Genomic DNA, 22,938 nt, shown 5'->3' with positions numbered 1-22,938 from the left:
CGGCTCCAACACAACGTCTAGATTGTACAATGAAACATTTACATTCATTAAGCTTTTGTGCCCTTTCCTCTGATTTTAACAAATCTATCTGTACTTCAAGTTCGACTCTAACAGAAAACTGTGTATGAAATATAATATAAAACCTCTGTCTATAACACTTTAAATATTCAGTGTCTTAGGAATTTTGTATTTTAGAAAAATATTGAACACTTTTGGAAGAGATGTGCTTTGAGGTCATATCATTGAAACTGCTTTAAAAGTAAACACAGTTTTGTGAATGGGCCAGAGTATATTTGTTCAAGTGAAAGATTTTTTATGAATTTCATGTACTTGTACGCCGTGAATTAATTGACTTATGTCCACATTTTGCTGTTCACTCCATCATTCACATCAAGTTTTGAAGTGAAGTAATTATGTAAGGGCTGAAGATTAGAATATTCTTATTTTCTTGTGAAGAATGGGTTTTTTAGACTGTATAATGCCCTGATGTTGTGGGATGTACAAAATTTTATTTTAGTTTTAGCAGCACAGACAAAACTGTAGTCGTTTTTAAAATGTTACACCCACATACCACCAATGAACATTTGGGTGGAAAAAAAAGCATCAGAGGAAGGTGCCTGGGTATGAAGCCCCAGAGAGGACAGAGGTAAGGTATGCACTTCTTCATTTGTGGCCACATTTTCTTAAATACCACTGTTCACAAACCAGTTCCTTGTTTCCTTTAAATTGTGTACATTTTTTATTTGTGACCACAATTTCTGTCTGCATAAAAGGAATTAAAATGTGCACCCTACTTAAAATAATATTTTTTCAACATTTATTTATATTTCATTTTTTAAAATAACAGAAGTTGTGTTCGTATTTTGCCATCTAGCGGCGACAGAATGCAACTACTGCAGTATTTAAGGTGAAACATTCATTCATTCATTATCTGTAAGCGCTTATCCAGTTCAGGGTCACGGTGGGTCCAGAGCCTACCTGGAATCATTGGGCGCAAGGCGGGAATACACCCTGGAGGGGGCGCCAGTCCTTCACAGGGCAACACACATTCACACACACCTACAGACACTTTCATTCATTCATTCATTATCTGTTATCCAGTCCAGGGTCGCGGTGGGTCCAGAGCCTACCTGGAATCATTGGGCGCAAGGCGGGAATACACCCTGGAGGGGATTCCAGTCCTTCACAGGGCAACACGCATTCATTCACACCTACAGACACTTTTGAGTCACCAATCCACCTACCATCGTGTGTTTTTGGACCGTGTGAGGAAACTGGAGCACCTGGAGGAAACCCACGCGGACACGGGGAGAACACACCAACTCCTCACAGACAGTCACCCGGAGTGGGACTCGATCCACAACCTCCAGGTCCCTGGAGCTGTGTGACTGCGACACTACCTGCTGTGCCGCACTGTGTGAATTTTTTGTAACTCGTATTTTGGTGTCTGAATTTGGTCTATCGAATTTGAGCAACTTCAAAATATATTGTTTGAATTTAAACTTGAATGTTTTGTATCTGAATTTATTAACCTTGAATAATAATAGTGAAAACGTGTTCACGAGTTCAATTCAAGAGCAATTATATTGAGATGCATAGATGTGAAAATCTGAAGACTTAAACTCAAAAGCAACAAAATTCAGATGCAAAATTTCAGTGCAAAAAAAATCAGTGCTACAAATTCAAAGGTGGTAATATTTCTAAATCTGAAGAGACAGATTTGCTTCCATATTCTTCCCACGTCTTAACATTAAAGATAATTTGTATTTTTAATAAATAATTTCTATAATAAAGATTAAGAACGATTTGTAAAAAAAAAAAAAGATAATGTAGTTTGAGGAAACAGGTTATACATGTAAACATTTTTTTCTATTATGATTAGTCCTTCTCTGGCGCCTCCGGGGCTCCGTAGCGGGGAGTAAATTGTGTGGTGCTCGCTGCAGCAGAGAAAGCGAGTCAGATTTTCCAGTCTCTCAGTTACGACTTTCGGCCACCGCTCTACTGCCTCAACAGAGAAAGACTCCGGGAAAAAATCACAGGTAAGAGGATACTCTCCTGCTATTTTAAACATAGCTGAGAAAGGCTCATATTCAGTCGAGTAGAGTCTCCATTTCTCTCAGTTTATCCACTTTCTGTCCAGTACTGTCTGAAGTCAGGGGTTAGTCCTAATTCAGTGGAGTCCAGTCTGGAGTTGGCTAATGTCTCTGTAAGAAGCCAGAGAAGTGAACAGGTCTGATCTGATTCTGATGTGAGACAAAGGTGTCTATAACAGCTTCAAATCTTCTAAGGCTTTGCACAAAGTTTAAGAGTGTGTTTATGGACCATTATTTTAGAAGAGCATTTGTGAGGTCAGACACTGTTGTTTGACAAGGCCTGGCTGGCAGTACCCACACTAATTCATCTCAAAGGTGTTCTCTCAGGTTGAGGTCGGGACTCTGGTTGAGGTCGTAGACCAGTCAAGTTCTTACACATTTAACTCGCTCATCCTTGTCTTTATGGACCTTGCTTTGTGCACTGGTGCACAGTGATGTTGGAACAGGAAGGGGCCATCACCACCACACTGTTTCCACAAAGTTGGGAGTAAGAATGTTGAATTGAGAATAGTCCACTAAACCAAAAACATCCAGCCAAAAGTGTCCTGTGTCCACTGATTAATGACTAGTGGACGACCAACGCAAACTGTGCAGCAACAGATGAGCTACTGTCTCTGACTTTACATCTACAAGGTGGACCAACGTGGGAGGAGTGTCTAACAGAGTGGACAGCGCTGCTGTGTCTGCTTCCCTCATATCAGCTCCACACCACCACCATATCAGTGTCCTGTCCATTAAAGAACAGGGTGAAATTATGGGCAGTGGAACTCAGAGACTGAACATTGATGCAGCAGGTAGTGTCACAGTCACACAGCTGCAGCGACCTGGAGGTTGTGGGTTTGAGTCCCGCGCCAGGTGACTGTCTGTGTGGAGTTTGGCATGTTCTCCATGTGTGTGTGGGTTTCCTCCGGGTGCTCCAGTTTCCTCCCACAGTCCAAAAACACATAATGGTAGGTGGATTGGTGACTCAGAATTGTCAGTACGTGTGTGTTGCCCTGTGAAGGACTGGTGCCCCCTTCATGGTGTGATCCTACCTTGTGTCCAGTGATTCCTGGTAGGCTCTGGACCCACCGTGACCCTGAATTGCACAAGCGGTTACAGACAATGAATGAATATACACCTTTCAGCCAGAATATGACCACTTCCTTGTTTCTCTCAGCCCCACTGAGCATACAGGAGCACATTGTAGTTCTACACTTACAGACTATATAGTCAGAGAGGTCAGAGACAGTAGCTGATATGTTGCTGCATAGTTTGTGATGGTCATCCTCTTGTCTTTCATCAGTGGTAACTGGATGCTGCCAATAGGACACTGTTGGCTGGATATTTTTGGTTCTCAGTCCAGCAGTGACAGAGGGCTTTAAAAACTCCAGCAGCACTGTTGTATCTGATACACTCATTAATAAACACTGCAGCTATGAGAATGTTTGTTGTTGTTGTTGTTGTTTTACTGTATTTTCCACTGCATTGTTGCTGCAGCAGGATGGCGAGGGTTTTCCTATGGAGTGGGCTTCTGCTCCTGAGTGTGTGGAATTCTGGGGGCAGTGCAGATGTAGCGTCTGATTTGGAGGATAGAGACTGGGAGTGGGGCTCTGGTTTGCAGGAGCTTCTGCACAGCTTCCCTGCAGACAGCCCCTTTGTAACAGAGACGCCTGGACGTCCGGCCAACTGCACACAGCGCTTCTGGCTGCCGCCCTCTTCCCCTGTGTGCTGGGAGGACATTGCTGGGCCTGAGGAGTTTGAGGAGAGTAGACTCCTGGTGCTGCAGAACCGTGCGGCACTGCAGGCCTTGTCTGAGGTCAGTGGTCTTGAGGAAGGAGGAGCATCCTATGAACAGCAGGCCAGGGAGGATGTCCAGGGTGTCCGTACAGACCACACCAGCATTGAGCAGACGGTAAACTCTATGCTGAAAGTCTTTGTCAACCTGGAGGAGAAGAGGAAAGAGGGTGGGCAACACTATACTTTCTCAAGGTAACGGCAGCATCTGCTGGTATTGCAGAAATATGCCATAATGTGCAAAATTCAGTGCCATGGGTCTGAAAGAACAAGAGCTGCCAAGAAGCTGATACAGAGAAAAGGAAATGAATAAAAATTAAAGATAACACAATAATTGGATCTGAGATGCTAAGTTAAAGGAGCAATCTGTAAGATATTTACTGTACTTAGTCATAAAATGTCCAGGGTGTGTGATCATAGATTAAGGAAAATGGAATCAAAGCTAAACCACTGCTGCCTCTCATAGCATTGCTGAAGCAGTATATTCTCTTTGAGAAGTGCCCAGTCCAGAGTGGAGCTCCTGTGATCCCACCCTCTGTCCAATCACAAATAGTCCAAACCCACAGCGTTGCCAGGTCAACAACAATAGTGTCCAGCAGCCATGAAATGACAAAGTGAACAGAGTTAATGTTATAGTTTACTATACTCAAAAAGCCCCTTTGCCTTTCTATAAATCTTCGTGACCAGAGACAGAGAGGAAATATTAGCCTTGTGTTTAAAAGTTGGATGTAGTTTAGAAGCAGCAACACAGAACAGAGCCAGAGCTGGGAAATTTCCTCCTGAACAGGTAACAGCAAATCATTTCTGAAAAAAATATAGAAGTACAGACGCCTATGAATAGATTCAAAGGAGAAGACGCTTTTATATAAAGAGAGACATAGTGATGTTTGAATGGTGCCAGGACTGTGTTTTGTGTGTTTTATAAGAAGGTGCCGAATAACAACATGAGAAAGGTGTAAATACCATTGTTTGTTTGGTTTAGCTAACGCTAGCTTTTGCTTTGCACAGCTGTTTAACGTAGAAATGAGTATTTAATATGAAGCTGGAGAAAAACGCAAATAAGACCCTTAAACTGACCCATTTAAGGTGGAACTAAAGGCTTGAATATGAAAGTTATGAATAAGAAGCAAGGATCTGCCTCTTAAAATGACATTTATGATTGAAGGGAAAATAACACCAGACTTGTCTAGTCTAAAATTGTAATGTGGTTTAGAAAGTAAATTCTTGTAAAGGCAGGGAAAACGGCAGCTTTTCCATTTTTGCCTTGCACTTATGTAGGTAAATGTTTAGTGACATTTGAAAGCAAGTCTCACAGAAAGATTGGAATTAAGGCAAAGAGAGGGGACACTGATTTTCTGATGCAGAAAAATTGATAACGGGTTTAATTTTGTCTCTTACATTTGTACTGTACTATAATATTACCATAGTAATATTTTGGGTATGGCTTCATATGCTTTGCTAAGCCACCCTGAACTCCTTCCTAAAATCTTGAGTTCACCTCTCCATTTCATCCTCTTCAGGTTTGGTCTGTACTTTTTTGTGTTGTACTTTACTTATTAAAGTGATGTTTAATAACATAATTTATTTATTTAGGAGTAGGACCACGCCCAAACTCCTCCCCTCATCCCTATGTACCCTACGAACTCACATCATTTCCATATCAGACAAACTTGCTCCCACCTCCAACCTGTCTCCATGCTTTTCTTGTATTCATCTATCCGATGAATACACATCCCTAAGCCACTCTAAACTCCTTCCCAATAGCGTCTGAGTTCACCAACCCATTTGAGCTTTCACAGGTGTGGTCTGAACTAGCAAAAAAAAAAAGAAAGAAAAACAATTCTTTAAGTGTGACTATGTGGAACATGCAAAATATAGTAGTGTCAAACTACAAAAACAAAACAGAGTGTAATGATTCGTTTAATTCTGCCAATGTGGATGGTCTGCTGATATTAACAATCTGATCAGTGCCATTTCTAATGAAAATATTATTAAAAACTTCACCTCCATGTCAACTTAACTTGATTTAGAGAAACTCCTTTGGAGCCTTCCAGCACTGCTGAATTCCTTGACAGTGATGTAAGACGTGGAAACAGACACGTCAGCACTCGAGCCTCTGTATAAATCAGTGTTTGTATTCAACATCTGGCTTTTATAAAAATCTTTTATTTTTTACAAAACTTACACTAGATACAAATCTTAAGATTTAAGATGAATTGTCATGTAGTTACGTAGGTGCACGTTTAATAACTGGTTAACTTATTTAACCACATTTAATTCTGTTTAATGAAAAGGAGTATTAAAAATAAACGTATTGTTTTTCAGTTTAAAGGAGCAGATTTCCAACACCATGGACTCTATCACTGACAGGGATCACATGGCAGCTCTTCTGGAACAGCATCTGTCTAATCTGGAGCGGAGCCTGGACATTATGCAGCATCGACTTGCCAGACTGCTCTCACAGTGAATGTTCAAACACATGAATTCACATTTTACACTTGAATGCAGTGCATGTACAGTATATGGTGCAGCAGGATTCCAGACACAGCATCATTATCTTATATATGTCCAAATAAATTTAATATGGTAAACACAAATGCCATGAAATTTGTTCTGCTTGAATTAAAGTGAATGTCTGTCTGCCTTGGACTATGTATTACCTTTTTACCAGTACATTCTGTTTTCAATACATATATTAACAATCACATTTAAATGCTCAGTTGTGTAAAAATGTAAGGATACGTGATAAACGTTGTTCTGTATAGTAGTATGTGTTAATTAAATATGTCTTCAGATTTGTGCTCAGGCAAATTCACAGAACACGGAATTTTAGAGCATTTTTACACCTGTAGTTTGTTTGTTCTGCTCCAGATCAGTTACGAAGCTCGTAATCAGAGTGTTTTCCCCTTGGTTTGGTTTGGTTTGGGTTCACACACTGAAAAATCAAAGCACGCCAAAAAGCATCATTGCAAACCACATGAGAATGTTCTCACCGCTGATTGGTCAGACCTGACTGAGGTGGGAGCAAGAATGTAAACACAGGAAGAAAGTCCTGTGTTCTGGACTAGTGCATTTCTGATCCATTCCTTCGATTAGAGGCTAAATTTTAACTAGTTCTCTGTTTACCTGCCAGAGTTTGTTTGGGACAGGACCAAGACCAAAAGTAAATCAATAGTAACTTGCAACTGAACAATGGTATTTCCTTCACCATCATTCATTCATTCATTCATTATCTGTAACCACTTTTCCAATTCAGGGTCGCGGTGGGTCCAGAGCCTACCTGGAATCATTGGGCGCAAGGCAGGAATACACCCTGGAGGGGGTGCTGGTCCTTCACAGGGCAACACAGACACACACACACCCCTATGGACACTTCTGAGTCACCAATCCACCTACCAGCGTGTGTTTTTGGACTGTGGGAGGAAACCGGAGCACCCGGAGGAAACCCACACGGACTTCGGGAGAACACACCAACTCCTCCTTTACCATCTTGAATGACACAATTATTATTAGAGCATTGAGAAAAAACTCCGCAAATAAGAAACCAAATGTTTATTATTTGCAAATACATACCAAAGTCATAGCTATACAAAATTTTAGAAGCAATACAAAGTTCAAGTAAAAGCATTAATTTTATCCTAGATCCTCACCTCCAACAAGAGAACAATGCACCCGTCTTCAAAGCAGCTGGAGGTTTCACACTTAAATACAGAAGCCTATGAACAGGCAAATATTAGGAATAGACTATTCTCCATATTGGAACTGTTATTTTGTTAGATTCAATGTACATTGGGATGCAATTTTTCTTTCAAACATTTTAAAGAAAAAAAAATAATTAAAAAGGGTTACAAGCAAAAAAAACTATTAAATAGTGATTTATTTCACTTGTTCAATTCCCACATTGACACTAATCCACTTTTTATTTTCTCAGCAGTGACGAACAGGTCACTTCAGAAAAGTGCCAGCGTAATGCCCCTTTAATCATACACAGTGTTTATGCCCTGAGTAGGACTACTTCCACAACAGCTGTCTCTCAGGAATTTGAGTCAGCTTTGACTAGACATGCATAAAGTAATGGTCTATAAGAGTGAGCAGTATCTCTAATAACATTGTTAAAACATAAAATGGGGTCATTTTCTGCATTTCAGCTACAGGAAGATTGGAGGTGGTGATATCTACTGCTGTAGAAAGATATTCTAGATGATTTGTGATTAGACCAGTCAGTACAGCAACTGCAATTAATCAATACAAGGAAACAAACAGAACACAAGGGATGTGAAGGAGTGTGAAATTTAACATCTTAAACTTTGTACCCTGTTCTCTGTTGTGAGGAATAAGGTGGTTTTGTGTCTGTTCCCATCACGCTGTCCAGTAGTAATGATGCTGAAGTAACAGATCCTTGTTTTGTTTGAGAGTTGTGCTGCAATGTCAGTTGTCTTCTTCATCTTTGTCCATTTCTTCTAGGGATTTAAGGTAGTCTCTAGCCAAGATTTTCTTGGGAAGAATATCTACAAAGTGAGAAGGGGATTATAAAATGCATATTTCATTAAATGACAAATTAATCCTTAAATCCTGTCCACACGGATCCAGATATTTTTCAAAACTAAAGGTCACCTGCCCACACGAAAAAACTTTTAGTAATTATTGGTATTTTTTCAAAAACACTCTCCAAGGTGGAGATATATGACAAGGAAAGCTGAGCTTTTCAGAAACGCAGACATCACACAGCATGTCTGTCTCTGGCTAAAAATCAAATAGCTCCACAACCTTTGTAGTGAATTACATTACATTTCAAATTCCCACAATAAATATAAACAATGTTTTATTACAAACTTATAATGGACTATTAAGGTCTAGATTCAGTGATTTCATGACTAGTGTAGTGCACTACACAGGGACTATGGGGTGATCTGGGGTTAAACCTGTTCCTCTCATGCTTGTTTTGATGTCTCTCTTAAAGAGGGAGGAAATCTCAGTTATTAAAATGATCTGGATCTGTATTTTGGTGTAATGCTTGACCTCAGGAGGTAATGTAAACATTGGTACATTGCTTCAGACTAAGTCTGTCCCATCAGGCCAATGTAAATAGCACACAGTATGAGACAAAACACTGGGGTGCTTTCGGGGATGACAGGGTCGCATGCGGTAACACTTGTTGAATGTAAAAATGTTACTGTAGTTGGTGGGTGGACCTGTCATTCATTGGATTACATCATTCCCTTGATTCCCAAGGCAACAGTAAGTGGGGACACTGCACCACACATCAACTATGATGCTATTTTAGAGCCTGTTGTTTAAAGAAATGAAATACAAAATTTTAAGATGTCATAATGTTTTGAAAATATAAGTCACTGGAGGAGTACCTGATGGCATCTCATTCCACTTGTGTGAGAGGTGCAGGGAAGTCTGCTTCTCGCTAAAAAGAGCAAGTATTAAATCTCTCTAAGAACTGAATTCTAAAAATGTATTTGCACATTATTTACTGAGGTTAAATCACAAAAACACACTTGACCACTCAAAACAATGTGTTATAAACATTATTATTGGATTGAAAACCAACACTTTCCCTGTCATTATAATTTATTTGAACAGTTTGTTAGCAAAAGATGGACAGGTTTGTGAGAGCTAAATGTGCAACAGATGATGAGTTTTCTCAAGCCACAACTTCCAAAGAGAAAACAAGAAAATATGAGGAGGCATATCTAAAAGCAAGCTCATACCAGGCACTGAGGAGATGAGTGGATTAAATGTGTCATTGTTGCAGAGCAAATGTGCAGGTTTTATGCTTTTTCTCTCATATAATTTATTTTCATGCTGGGAAGCAATTAGTAGCAAATATGTTTAATTATGACTGTTACTTTTTATTTGTTTTTATATTTTTCTGTAAGTAGTTGCAGTTTTGTATGAATGTATAAATAAATTTCAGTGAAGCTTAAGGGGGGGTGGAGGGCAGTGAGGCGAAAAGGAGAGGAAAAAAATTCTCATCTACAACAGGGGGGCAAGGCAGGAAAAATTTGGGAACCACTGATCTAAGGGATTCTTTTGTTCTACATTTTAAGCATTTAATTTCCACTGGGTGTACATCATTTTTATATTTAACAATACAGTATAATTATGCAGCTGTGATGCTCTTACCAATACTTGTCCTTAACTAGTCATAAATGTATAAAATACCCCCAAGGTAATGCAAGCCACTGATGATATTATGGTTATATAAAATACACAAATATATATATATATAGGGACGGATGATTTTTAGCTCAGGGAGACTGACAAAAGACGAGAAATAGGACAGGACAGTTCTGAAAAACGTTATTTTGCTGTCCTGCTAGAAAATAACAAGATTTAATGTGGCACAGAGACAAAAATGTAATGTGTTCCATTTAATTTGGAACAAATAAATATTTGAACTACCTACTTTTGAACTACCTAGTATAAAGTTCTCCATATCACACCTATACTGCTGCTATACAAGTGCAGAAAGGTGTCTCTGAGGCAAAAACTGTCTCACCTGTAAGAAACTGAAATGTCTCGGTATTTTCTGCAGTGTTCGCCAGATCAGTGTACGACAGTGTGTTTGTCTCTTTGCCAGATCCAGTATTGTATGAGGACAGTGCCAAATGTTGAACAAACAGCTCCTAGAAGCAAATATATAAAAGAACTAAAAATGAAGATGGTGATACAATGTTATTTACAATAATAGTAAGTATTAACTTGAATAACTCATGTATTAAGAGTTGCATTTAATTGTATTAAATATCCACTGTCCTAAGAGCACATGCAAAAGTTTTCCTGACAATGCAAGTTTACGGAAGAAGGCAAACATATTCTTGACTTTTAATGTAAGATATGGTTTTTCTAAGGGTGGCACAGTAATACAACAGATGGTGTCCCTGACAAACAGGTTCAGGGTCCTGGAGTTGTGGATTCAAACCCTGCTTTGGGTCACTGTCTGTGAGCAATTTTGTGCGTTGGTTTCCTCCCACAGCCCAAAAACACCTGCTTGTAGTTATAAACGTTTAAACTATTTTACTCTTTTAAACACCTACGAACACGTTCAGTTAATGTAGATATCTAGCTATCTTGCTAAAGGTTCGTTATAAGAGCAAGAGAGAGAGAGAGAGAGAGAGAGAGAGAAACAAAAAAGAAAGAGGGATGCTATATGTACCGTCGCCTTAGTCGTCAAAAAAAGCGCCTCCTGATTAATACACGAAACGTCGGGTGAGCTTTTCATGATGAGTTTGACTCGGGAGATGGGCAGAGAGATGGATTTGTTGTTGGTTGCCCGCTCAACTGTACTCTCCACGCTCTTTTCAGACATTTTTCCAGAGTCTGCAGTAGTGTGCGGCGGAAGTACACCAACAGGTTTTGAAACGCCACAACAAAGGCCAACTGGTAATTGTAGTTTTTAGGCAGTGTTTGCTGTAGTCCTATTTCTACAAATGTAGAAAACGTAGTGAGTACATTCGCTACTTAAATAATTATTATCATAGCTGCAAGTGCTATACAAAAACATAATATGCAGTCGAGTCTAATGCAGTCGAGTTTTATTTTAGCATCGCCTATGTTTTTTCTTTTTATTTAAAACACAAAAATAACTGCGGTGCAGTTGTAACATGAACACAAAGTAAACAAAGAAAAAGAATAAGTAGAAAAAAATAAACGTAGTATTAATCTAACGTTACGGTTAGCTGCATACTTCTCAAACGGTTGAGTAGCTGTTTCGCTTGCTGGAGACAGCAGAAACTACATTTCCCATGATTCACGAAGTTGTTTTTCCATTCACCTGCACTAAAACAGTGCGGATTTGTAGTTTTAAGTGGATCTCTGGTGCGGCTGGTGCCAGACGCTTGTTTGTCGTTGAGGACTACATTCCCCGCAATGTATTTCCCCTGAACCTAGAGACCGCTTCTCTCTCGGGTTACTTAGGGTTACTCTACACTTTTTGTCCCCAGAAAGTGTTTATGGACTCTAATAATGAACATAGCGGGAAGAAACGCCGGGGTTGCGGGGCACGGACCGTGGGCTCCAGCAGCGTCTGCGACTTTAAACGGAAATCCCCGAAAGTTTAGCGAGAAAATCGCCCTGCACACTCAGCGACAGGCTGAAGACACCGCCGCCTTCCAGGAGGTTATGATGGACATCACTTCCACCAGGGTGAGTCCTCACGCAGAGGCCCTATCTCTGAAATAACGGACTGCGGTGCAGCTTTACCAGCAACAACACTTTAAAGAGCCCGGGGCTAAACGCTGTGAAAAACAATGAGTTTGACATACACACCACTCACGTATACTAACTAGTCGTAAGGCACATTTCAGGGTTAAAAAACCGTCACTAATCTGCAGAGTTTGACCGTCTTTCAGCTTGACAGTTAAAGTTTGATGAAAAATATTCTTCACTGTTCGAGATCATTGTGTCAGGCCCGAGAAAAAACATTATATCAACACCAACAATAACTAAAAATGTGAAAATATAACTGAATAAGTAGTAGAGCCCCTCTTTAACAAACAAAAAATATGAAATGAAAAAATTGTAGTAAATATACAAATCTATGACAATAGTATTTCACAATTCGGAGTGATTAAATATGCGCAGTTCAATAGAAACATCCTGAGTCACAATTGTTCTCAGTGTTTTTAAAATGAACCAGATGTCTGAAGTGTTTAATACCTCTGAACACTCCCCCACAGAAAGTTGTTGCACAAAATACTTGCCCGTTTTTCTCTGAAGCTTAGACATTGTTTATAATAGATGTAATACATTTTAAAAATCCTTTTTTAAATCAATTTACATTTTTTATACATCACTATTCTCCATGATCAGCATTATATAAAACAACAGATTAATAGATAGTAAATAAAATGGTTACATTGGCATTGTATGCATCGCTGTCATTGGAAAGAAAAAGTTTACTATTTTACATCAGACCACGATGAATGCCTTTGTTTACATCCTAATCACTGAACTATACAGATTTTAAGATTGCTATGCTTTATGTCACACATTTCACTGGACAAGGTTAAAAAAGTAAAGAGCTCTGTAAAAGCAAGACATTTATCAACATGTAAAATATTTAAATTAAAGTTCAGTCTTGACCTCGATATTTACAACTCTACAAAGCTTCTACAACAGCACAGATGAGTGAGACGTCTCCGAAAGTGGGCAACAAGCTCCAATAAATTTCCAGGACCTAGCAGTGGTCCATATTTTCATTGCACATTTTATAACTTACAATAGCTCAGCAGTTAATCCTTTCAGCTACTGAATAATAACATTGTAATAAGCCAGGGCTATTAACCTGAGTGTTTTTTTACAAATTTGAAACCACTTCTCAGCACAAGAAGAAATAGTTTATACAAAAATAGCTTACCCAATAGCCTCTGGTAAAGATATGAAATTGACTTGACCATGATGTATCACTTTTGCCAAATAAAACCTAGTCATGCTGCTGCTGCTGCTGCAGAAATACTTGATTGTGGAAATGCACAGTAATATCCTCCCTCATAGCCATTTGTATGTGGAAGATTTAGAATTATGCATGTGTCAATGTGCAGTAATAATTTGTTGTGAAGAAGATTATTTTTCAATAACTGAGATACAGAATCATTCCACTGCTTTGGATGACAGCTTTTCAACCACTGACTTTTCAGATTCAGGCTCAGAGACTCAGACAAGCCAAAGGTCTGGCTTCCTGCTATGGATCCCTGCCAAATGTCAATCAGATATCAAAATGTTCCACAGAATCTCAGGTGAGTCCCTTTCAGCTCTTTTATTGCTTATTTAATCTTCTGTAATTAAACTGTAGGTTGTAATAAAAAGTGATACATACGATCGTTTTGTAGTAGGTAGGATCATGAATGTATGCGCTAGATGTCAGGGGAAGGTACAGTTCATGTTGTAAATATTTGGTCAGTGGCAAAGTGACATTATGTTATTTTGTGGTCATCATTGCTTCATTTCAGATAAAGTGTGCTGGAATACAGAGCCAAAACAACAAATACATCAGTTTTTTTTGTTTGTTTTTGTTCTTCTTTACACCTTCTAAACATATACTTGGACAGAATGTGGAAATATTAAGCTTTAGACAGCGTCTATGTGTCCTTTCAGCCTTAAAAGAAAATCTTATCAAATTTTGTGAAAGAGAAAAAGAAAATAAGCAAGGATTCAAAGTTATCCTCCCATCATGATGATATGCTTTAGTAGATCCCACTTCAGGAAAAGTTGGGATTTATTACAATGTTAAATTATTTTGAAACTGAAGGCTCTAATTTTTTTGCAGGTGTAATTTGCCTTTCCTGCTTGATAAAATATTTCAGCTGCTCAACAGTCCATGTTCACTGATGCTTAATTTTTCCCTGTATGATGCACAACAAGGCACACATCTGGACGGCACACATGCCAATCAAGGAAAGGCAATCTTGAGTCTATGATGCCATGTTGTTGTAGCATGTACAGAATGAGGCCTTGCACTGTCTGGCTGACATAACTATCTACTTCCCAAGATAGACACCTACTTGATTGCGGCATGTGTCTCTCAAATTTCAATATACGTCTCCATATATGATACTCTCTCATATATGGAATTCACACATGCTGTGGGCACAGGTGCACCCTTTTACCATGACAGGTGTTGACTTTTGGACCTTTGACTGATAAAATACTGGATCGTAACCTTTTAACCTGGGCACAGAGAAATTACCATATATTTTTTCCTGAAAACAAGCTGTAACTTTGACACTTCTGACCACATATCAGTTTTCCACAGTATTTTGGCCTCTCTGAGATGAGTTGGGCCCAGAGATGGTTTCTCCTTGTTTAACATAGTTTCAGGATGCGTTTCTTTATGCAGTGGTGGACTGTGTTTAGTGACTGAAATACACCAGAGATCATGTGGCTATATTTATCAGATCAGCATGATAATTTGTCATGCAATGCCATCTAAGGACTTGAGGTTTAAACACATTCAACACTCAGTGCCCTACACGGGCTGAGATTTCTCTGGATTTCCTGAATTCTTTCACAATATTATATGTATTAAATGGTGAAAGACCAAAATTCTTTGTCACCTTGCCTTAAAAAATATTATTTTTGAACAGCTTACAATAGTCTCGCGAAGATTGCCCCAAAGTGGTGAGCAGCATCCCGTTTTTTCTTCTTGGTGGATGTTTGTTTTTATTTACCTGTTTATAGTGGTATGATTAAGAATGTTTTAACTTGATTGTCCACTCTTATATTTCCCTGTTCACACATTTTTGGGGTGTGTTTTAGTCATCAAATAAACAATGTGTTTAAATATAAGGGAATGGTGGTGAAAACTTTGGAAATCTTTTCTTTCTTGTGTCCAGCACCTTGCCTCTCTTATATGTAAACATGTAGGTCCAGTTACTTTATTACCCACACTGCCATTCTCTCCTCCAGCGGGAGCACCTGAGAGCAGATCATGGACTGAGAAGTCACAGACCCATTCCCCCTGGAAGACCAGTCAGGAGACATGTATCCGCAGAGTATACACAGATGATCATATTTTACTGCATCATAATCATGTGTGTTTACAGAACTCTGTCACTAATCTCAGCGTCTGGCCTGCTTTACTATAAGCTAACGTGTTTCTTTCACAATATAATTACTAGACACAATCACACATATAATTACAAGTCACATCTCAGAATTATGACCTTAACTGCTCTTCTTAGACTGAAAACGCTCCCTATCTGTCCTTCCATTTGTCTCCTCCCTCAGGCCCCAGCTGGCGCAGGTAAACCCCAACTTCAACATCTTTCTGTGTCGTTTCTGTACTTATTCATTTGACATTTGAGCATTCTTTATTTTTGGCTGCATTTAGATAATTGTTTTTTCTTTCCTCTCACTCTGACCTTTTCCAGACAATGGTCCAATAGATCTGTGAATGGAAAAAGCCAGGTAGACCAACTGCCAGTAACAACTCTGAGTAGGTGAGTAGAAATCTCTGGCAGACCTCACTGATTACAAAGCCTGTTACACATTACATCACCATGTGTAATGGAATTTATGTATTCAATATGGTCATATCAGTGTGATTTAAGTTCTGTATCTTATTTCTTCCCCATGCCTACATCTTGCAGGACTAACTCAGACTCAGCTCTCCACACTAGTGTGAGGATAACCTACATGAAAGATTCACATCCCGCACAGGTCATGACAGCTTACTCCAGACAAAGTGGTGAGATTGCCTTCTGTGGCTTACACATTAGCTGAGTGAGCTTGTACTCATGTTGAATTCTCTGTGTATGTTTTGCTGCTTTCAGAGTTATCTGTATGTGAATGACAGTAAATGGTACATTTCATTTAATCCAATGACATCTTTTTAATGTCAGTGTTTTACCATTCTTGAATGAATTCATCTTTCACTTTTATTATGTTAACTTCAGTTCAATGGTTTATCACAATGAGGTTTTTGATGACATCATAGATGTCTACACTAATCTAGCTATTAACTAATGTTGTTTTTTCTCTAAGGGACACCATTGTTTCGGCATCCAGTGCCTCTGATAGAGGAGACTGTTCAGGAGTCACAGATTAAATCACAAAAGGTAGTGGTTGTTTTCCAAAGATTACACTAAAACTTCCAGCATTATAATTTGTTTAAAGATTAATATATAGCCCTTTAGGGCGGCACAGTGGCACACAGCTCCAGGTTGTGGGTTCAAGACCCGCTCCGGGTGACTGTCTGTGAAGAGCTTGGTGTGTTCTACATATATGTGGGTTTCCTCACAGTGCTCTGGTTTCCTCTCAGAGTCCAAAAACACACATTGGTAGGTGGATTGGCGACTCAAAGTGCCCGTAGGGTTGTGTGTGTGCCCTGTGAAGGACTGGCACCCCCGCCAGTGTGTGTTCCTGCACCCAGTGATTCTGTGTAGGCTCCGGACCCACCGCAACCCTGAACTGGATACAGACAACCGTTACAGACAATGAATGAATGAATATAAAGTGCTTATTACACAAGTTCTAATTTGTTATGTATATTTTCTCAGTCTCCTTCAGGATTATCTGGATGTGGCACCCCTGTAAACTGGTAAAGATTTATTTTTATTGTGTCTACAACATAATAAAATAAAACAAAATATAATTCATTCATTCATTTTTCAAATGCTGACCACAAATATTCCATTTTTATATATAATGTTCCATATATTGCATTGCATTTGCCCATTATTTTGTCCTGACACCACAGTATATTCCCTTCACCGAGCATGAATTTCTCTTCCCCCATCATGCCTTCTCTCATCACAAGCGGGTCTCTCCCAGACCTCTCCAGCCTGCACCTGCCCTCTGCAGTTCCTGAGGCCATTGACCCAGAACCTGGGAGCCACACCTCTTCATTCGGCAGCCCCATCAGCATGCACCACCTTCCCAACCCTGCTTCACATACTACCATCAGGACTGACAATGATTTTCTTCTGCCAAGTAAGATAACAGTGAATTTTCTCCTAAACTGTAGTGTCAGTTAGCAAAAAGAAACTATATTAAAAGACGAGAAGGATTCTGCGTTTAGAATTTAAATGTGTTTTGACCTGTAGTATGTGGTGTAATTTATATTGTAAACACTTAAGTTCAGTGTATATGCTTTGCTGATGCTCACTTTCTCTATAACTGGTATTCAAATAAACGTCTATTAAATTTACTTTGACTTTTCCTTAACCAAAGCCTAATGCTCATTAATTCTTACTTTAAAGTTAACCATGAATCCAAATGTAACCCTGGACGGTTTCCCAACTCTAATCTTGATGCTGTTTAAACTCGAATGATCTTTAGCAGGTAGCTTATAAGAGTGTGTGCGTTTGTCAATAATGTTTAAGAAACCATCAAAATAAAATATGATTTTTTGTTTTTTCAGGTTTATCAACTTCTCTCCAGGCATCGAGTATTCCCTCGCTTCAGTCTTCACTAAGCAACCCCAACCTCCAAGCGACCCTGAGCAGTCACTCTCTGGTGGAGTCTTTAAGTTCTGCCTCCCTGTCGCTCAGCAACTCCTCCTTGCAGTCGGCCCTCAGCAGCCAGTCCCTGCGGTCCTCTCTGAGCAGCTCCTCTCTGAGTAACCACTCTGTGCGATCTGCAGCCAGCCATTGCAGCTACAGCAGTGGGATTGGTGGCTCCTCCTCCTCCTCTCTGTCTTGTTCACCACATGCTTCTGGGCAGGGTACAGTGCCACGTAGCTCTTCACCATGGATGAAAAGCCATCTGAACCCACTAATAGTGCCCAGTGGGGGAGAGTCATTTTGGCTACAGCAAAAGCAGCTTTCACCCAATCTGTCCCCCACATTTGTCTCTGTAAACGAGGTAAGACTTGACTGTAGTCCACAAGACACGAACCATTAAGCAGTTTAATATCTAAGGACACTGCTAAATAAGAATGGTCAGTAATTGCAGCGCATCTTCTCAGTTTATGATATAATTATCTTTAAATAAAATATGTAAAAATGTATTTTTGGCCAAAATATAAATGCTGAATATTTTAATATATTTCATGTACATTCTTTAGGGGGTGCCTGTTGATAACACTAAAGTGCAACAAGAAGTCCGACCATCAAGATCTCACTCAAGTCATCTTTCGCCAACCGGCTATCCGATGGCTTATCAGTCTATGCAGCACTATCAACCTGAAAGCTGGGAACAGTCCCGACGAGATACAAAGAGTCATTATCAACAGCAAGCCTTGCAGCAATCAGCTTCTCAGCTTAAATCCCAGCCACAGTACTTTCAGCACTCTCCCAGTAAGGCACAGCAGAACATTTTGAACACACGTCACTACGTCCCACAACAACAGTTACATGAACAAAAACAAAGTGTACATCAGTACCAGCATGCTCAATTTCACCAACAGTCACTGCACCAGCAATGTCTACACACACAGCAGTACATACAGCATCAGACACCACACTGTCAATCTCAGCAACACACACAGGCACTGCAGCACCAAACCCAGGAACTTACTCAGTATGGGATTCCACAACTACAGCCATCTCATATTCAACATAACCAGGGTCAAATCCACCCTGGAGCTCCTGGCAGCTTCCAGGAACAGCAGCCATGTTCCTTATCCACTGGAATGAAGAATGAAGGTTCGTGTTGGCAGAATCAAGTAAAACAGCATAGTTTGCCAAGCACAGGAGTACAAAGACCTCTTAAAGCATGCATGCAAATAAAGGAGCTTTCAAAACTACAGACCAAGATTCCTCTTCATGATCTTCGAAGAGAAAGAACAACGCACTACCCTAAAGTGGTCCATTCGCAGAGAGACCACGTTCAGCTCGATGATTTAGCATCAACACTGGATAAGGATTGTGGGCTTCATAATGTGAGTGTTGTTTTTTTTTAACTCTTTGAGTAGCAGATTGTGTTTTTCTGTGATAAAGCGATAGATCATATAATCAGAGAATAACTCTTTTCACTCTGTCCAATATTTCAAATTATGTTTATAATCTTTACAGGAATCCTATGCTGGCCTTCACTTGACACCCAGCCAAACAGAGGCTCTGTCGCAGAAGGTAAACCAGAGCTTAGCTTCTGAAATATCTTCTCTTTTTAGAGCTTTCTCCAGCTTTGGAATGTTTATGCATATTTTGTAGTTTAATTTGAAGCACGTATTCCTAACATCTTGTCTTTTTTACAGCTTGGTCAGCTCCACAAAGAGCCTGCTGATGTTATGAGAATTTCAGACTCCAAGTACCTGGATGTAAAGGAGAAGGATGGGTCCATTGTTGAGAACTTTGGGGACTCACAAACCCAAATTGTTAGCACAGAAAATCTGCATATTTTTCCTGACACCGATATTCCAGGTAACATAATTTTGTAAATTTGCAGTGTTCCTCGTGGATTACAAGGGTGTCAGATGCATTACCTCATATAAGATTCCTGATTCAGCTCATTAGTGAATCATTAAGGTTTTTAGAGTTGAACTCTGTGTAGAAGGACCTGAAGAAACCTACATGACATGGAATTTGACACTCCTAATATGCAAGGGTCATAGAACTTAAAGTCCAGAGGATTTTGGACATCTATGCACCCAAAATTTCTTCTGTAATTCTGTATATTAATAGTTAGTTTGCCCCCCTGCTGTAGTGACATATTTTATTCTTCTGCGAAGGCTTTTTATTAGATGTTAGACATAGATGTGAGACTTTGTTTCCTTTCAGCCGCTAGAAAATTTGTAAGGTCAAATACTAGAGTGGGAAAGTCATTTCTAAATACCTAACACCATTCATTCATTCATTCATTATCTATAACCACTTATCCAGTTCAGGGTCGGGTGGGTCCAGAGCCTACCTGGAATCATTGGGCGCAAGGAGGGAATACACCCTGGAGGGGGCGCCAGTCCTTCACAGGGCAACACAGACACACACATTCATTCACACCTACGGACATTTTTGAGTCACCAATCCACCTACCAACGTGTGTTTTTGTACCGTGGGAGGAAACCAGAGCACCCGGAGGAAACCCACGCATACACAGGGAGAACACACCAACTCCTCACAGACAGTCACCAGGAGCGGGAATCGAACCCACAACCTCCAAGTCCCTGGAGCTGTGTGACTGCGACACTACCTGCTGCGCCACCGTGACACCCAAAACACCATTCAAACTCATCAAAAAGATAATTAACTTCCATCACTTTATCGTTTTTTTGTTCCACAGTGCAGTCTCCCTCTGATCTCCTCTAGCCAATGTTTAGTGCTCTTAGAATCATGTGCAGTTGCTTCATGGCTTTCCATTATTTTCATTTTAAATGTATATGTTCATCCACAACTGAACATCTCTGTCTATAATGGATGCAAGTTAAAGTATCAGAATTGACTGATTAAGGGAGTTCTGCAGCTTTTCTACATACAGTCTTCATACTTTTACCACTCCTTGTCATCTACCTGTGTTAAATTAATATCACATATTCCTTTTCCAGTGCCGTGTGCCTGGCTGGAGGATGAACTGTCTGATCTGCCGGACACAATCCCAGAGTTTGATTTGGAGCCCTTTGCCCTGGTTGACCTGAAGGAAGGAACATCAGAGGAGGATTTCAGCTACATGCTGAAATAATAGAGTTAAGCCAAATATGTTTCATCAAAGGACTGAAAAAGAGCTCACTGAATGGAGAGTGACAGCAACTGATTTTTATCCCTGAAAATGAACTAACTAGGTACAGTGTGAAGTGAATCTAGATGAACTTTGTTAATAGGTTAGGTTGTGAAGAAAGTAATTTGTTAAACATAAGCGAACATGTAGCTATATGTAGTAGTATCTTAACATCTCAAAGTAATATATTTTTCGGAATTTCCCAAATGAAGAATCACAAGTTCAGAAACTCAAGTTCAGATCTTCAGATAACTGGACGTGCGGAATCATTTCGATGTCCATGTAGTGATATTCTGTTTTAGTGGGAGCTGACCCCGGGAATCTGTGCTGTGGTGTTTTAAGCAAGTAGTGTCTAGGGGGAAGTGCTTTGGAGAGTTAAGACAGACATAAACCTCTACTGAAAGGCAGAGTTTACTGAAGTGTGGAGAAAAAAGATAAAATTCTTTATAACTGTAATATTTCTGATCTAATGTGTAAACAATGACAGTGTCACCAAATTCACTTCAAAGATATAACTCACTTTCCCGTGTGCTGTATTTCTCTGAGCTCACCAGCTGTAAGGGTTCATCAGAGTTCATCAGGCTGGAAAAAAAATGGAAAATCTTGCAGATTAAGGCAGTATGTGGAATCAAAAGTTTAAGCCTGGTATTCCACAATCACAAAACAAGCATTAGAAGACATTAGTGGCTCACTGGCATACTTACATAATATAGTTACATATATATATAAATAAATAAAATGGATGGTCCAAATAACTAAATTGTGCTCTATTTTAATACATGTGCCATCTTTAAAGGAAAAAATTGTTCTATACTTTTATTATAATGCAGTAACAGTAACTGTTAAAATGGCTTTACAGTTTTTTTTTTTTTGCTTTTATGAAACTGACAGATTATTCTGAAATCAATTAAATCAGAGCAAATAATTTTAACTAAATTTCTATGTAAATTAGTATTAAATACTATTATATTTAATTTTTTAGATCATATAATAAGTTATGTAGCATGTACTTTTGTGAATTTTAGTTAGAATGTGTTTTCTGAGGAGTTTATTTACAGTGGTATGCAATGAAATTTGAAATGTATTTGTAACGGAAAATTTGAAATAAACTTTATAACTAACCAGAGGCCTTAAAATGAATGGAAGTCATACAACTGACTGAACTTGTTACACATATTTAATTAAAACAAATGTAAAAACATGTAGATCATTAAATGAAGAGTATTGAATTCAGTTTCCTTTTCATTTTTCTTCCTTTCAATATAATATCTTTAAGTTATTTAAACATTATGTAATGAACCTGTCAGGATACAGTTTGTATAAACATCTAAACTGTGCTCAAGGACCAGATTGATTGAGTAAATAATCATTTAAAATACGGTTATCTTGAGATTACAGTTTTCTTCTCATCTTAAACTGTTCTCTCTGTTTCTGTTTAATCTGTTGGCATAAATGTCCAGGTAAGTCCGTTTGTCACCAGCTCCAAAAAACAAACAAACAAACAAATCTTTAGTGACATAAATAAGCTAAACTCTATTTTTCTAGTCTATATTTCCATTAAGTTCAGTTAACTCATACAGGCACGGAATGATACCTACATCTAAAGTCTTTTACAACAGCTTAATAAACAGAGGAAATAATATAAAATTAATTATTTTTTCCTTCGTGTGAACAACATATCTTTGTGGTGTTTTATGAGCTAAAATTATTATATTTTTTTAATGAGTGAAATAATAAGCATTTCTGCTTCCATTGCAACATTTCAATGACATTCAAAAACAGGCAGATTCAGACAGCCACATTTTTTTTGCATCGCATACCTAAGAAACCAATCCCATCAACTTACAAGTTGGTTTTTAAGCAGTGGGTGAGTGGCACAAGGGTAAATGAAGATAGAAGCAGGAATAAACTGTACGCATGTTTTCATATATCTGTGCATACAGAATAAATGTGACGGGATAGAGTC

The 22,938-nt window shown here is 39.1% G+C and overlaps 3 protein-coding genes across 3 annotated transcripts; 2 read left to right on the top strand and 1 right to left on the bottom strand.

Annotated features, from left to right (window-relative positions):
- The first annotated feature begins 1,918 nt into the window (after nucleotides 1–1,918).
- Nucleotides 1,919–6,507, top strand: si:ch211-57n23.1 (uncharacterized). Its single transcript, XM_066675892.1, has 3 exons — nucleotides 1,919–2,039; nucleotides 3,573–4,064; nucleotides 6,195–6,507. The coding sequence occupies exons 2-3, from the start codon at nucleotides 3,577–3,579 to the stop codon at nucleotides 6,334–6,336; spliced, it is 630 nt and encodes a 209-aa protein (XP_066531989.1). The 5' UTR covers nucleotides 1,919–2,039; nucleotides 3,573–3,576; the 3' UTR covers nucleotides 6,337–6,507.
- A 929-nt stretch (nucleotides 6,508–7,436) lies between these two features.
- Nucleotides 7,437–11,250, bottom strand: chrac1 (chromatin accessibility complex subunit 1). Its single transcript, XM_066675385.1, has 3 exons — nucleotides 11,038–11,250; nucleotides 10,381–10,507; nucleotides 7,437–8,377 (listed from the first exon to the last, which is right to left on the bottom strand). Exons 1-3 carry the CDS (start codon nucleotides 11,188–11,190, stop codon nucleotides 8,298–8,300), a joined length of 360 nt encoding a protein of 119 aa, XP_066531482.1. The 5' UTR covers nucleotides 11,191–11,250; the 3' UTR covers nucleotides 7,437–8,297.
- Nucleotides 11,251–11,751: 501 nt separating this feature from the next.
- On the top strand, nucleotides 11,752–22,140 carry crtc2 (CREB regulated transcription coactivator 2). The gene is made up of 14 exons (XM_066675068.1): nucleotides 11,752–12,026; nucleotides 13,520–13,618; nucleotides 15,288–15,362; nucleotides 15,563–15,624; nucleotides 15,752–15,820; nucleotides 15,971–16,068; nucleotides 16,365–16,438; nucleotides 16,880–16,920; nucleotides 17,140–17,312; nucleotides 17,743–18,185; nucleotides 18,388–19,203; nucleotides 19,337–19,393; nucleotides 19,519–19,684; nucleotides 20,803–22,140. The coding sequence occupies exons 1-14, from the start codon at nucleotides 11,847–11,849 to the stop codon at nucleotides 20,934–20,936; spliced, it is 2,487 nt and encodes an 828-aa protein (XP_066531165.1). The 5' UTR covers nucleotides 11,752–11,846; the 3' UTR covers nucleotides 20,937–22,140.
- The last annotated feature ends 798 nt before the right edge of the window (nucleotides 22,141–22,938 follow it).

Source organism: Hoplias malabaricus, chromosome 6, assembly GCF_029633855.1.
Source record: "Hoplias malabaricus isolate fHopMal1 chromosome 6, fHopMal1.hap1, whole genome shotgun sequence".
NCBI lineage: Eukaryota > Metazoa > Chordata > Actinopteri > Characiformes > Erythrinidae > Hoplias > Hoplias malabaricus.
This window is presented reverse-complemented; position numbering and strand designations above follow the sequence as displayed.

What these genes read in the sequence shown, in the direction of transcription:
- si:ch211-57n23.1 (XM_066675892.1), top strand. Translation starts at nt 3,577, where the DNA reads ATGGCGAGGGTTTTCCTATGGAGTGGGCTTCTGCTCCTGAGTGTGTGG. An exon ending in CAACACTATACTTTCTCAAG is followed by an intron (nt 4,065 to 6,194) that starts GTAACGGCAGCA and finishes ATTGTTTTTCAG; the next exon opens with TTTAAAGGAGCAGATTTCCA.
- chrac1 (XM_066675385.1), bottom strand. Translation starts at nt 11,190, where the DNA reads ATGTCTGAAAAGAGCGTGGAGAGTACAGTTGAGCGGGCAACCAACAAC. An exon ending in TTTTGACGACTAAGGCGACG is followed by an intron (nt 10,508 to 11,037) that starts GTACATATAGCA and finishes ATTTGCTTCTAG; the next exon opens with GAGCTGTTTGTTCAACATTT. An exon ending in GACATTTCAGTTTCTTACAG is followed by an intron (nt 8,378 to 10,380) that starts GTGAGACAGTTT and finishes CTCACTTTGTAG; the next exon opens with ATATTCTTCCCAAGAAAATC.
- crtc2 (XM_066675068.1), top strand. Translation starts at nt 11,847, where the DNA reads ATGAACATAGCGGGAAGAAACGCCGGGGTTGCGGGGCACGGACCGTGG. An exon ending in CCAGTAACAACTCTGAGTAG is followed by an intron (nt 15,821 to 15,970) that starts GTGAGTAGAAAT and finishes TACATCTTGCAG; the next exon opens with GACTAACTCAGACTCAGCTC. An exon ending in CAATGATTTTCTTCTGCCAA is followed by an intron (nt 17,313 to 17,742) that starts GTAAGATAACAG and finishes TTGTTTTTTCAG; the next exon opens with GTTTATCAACTTCTCTCCAG.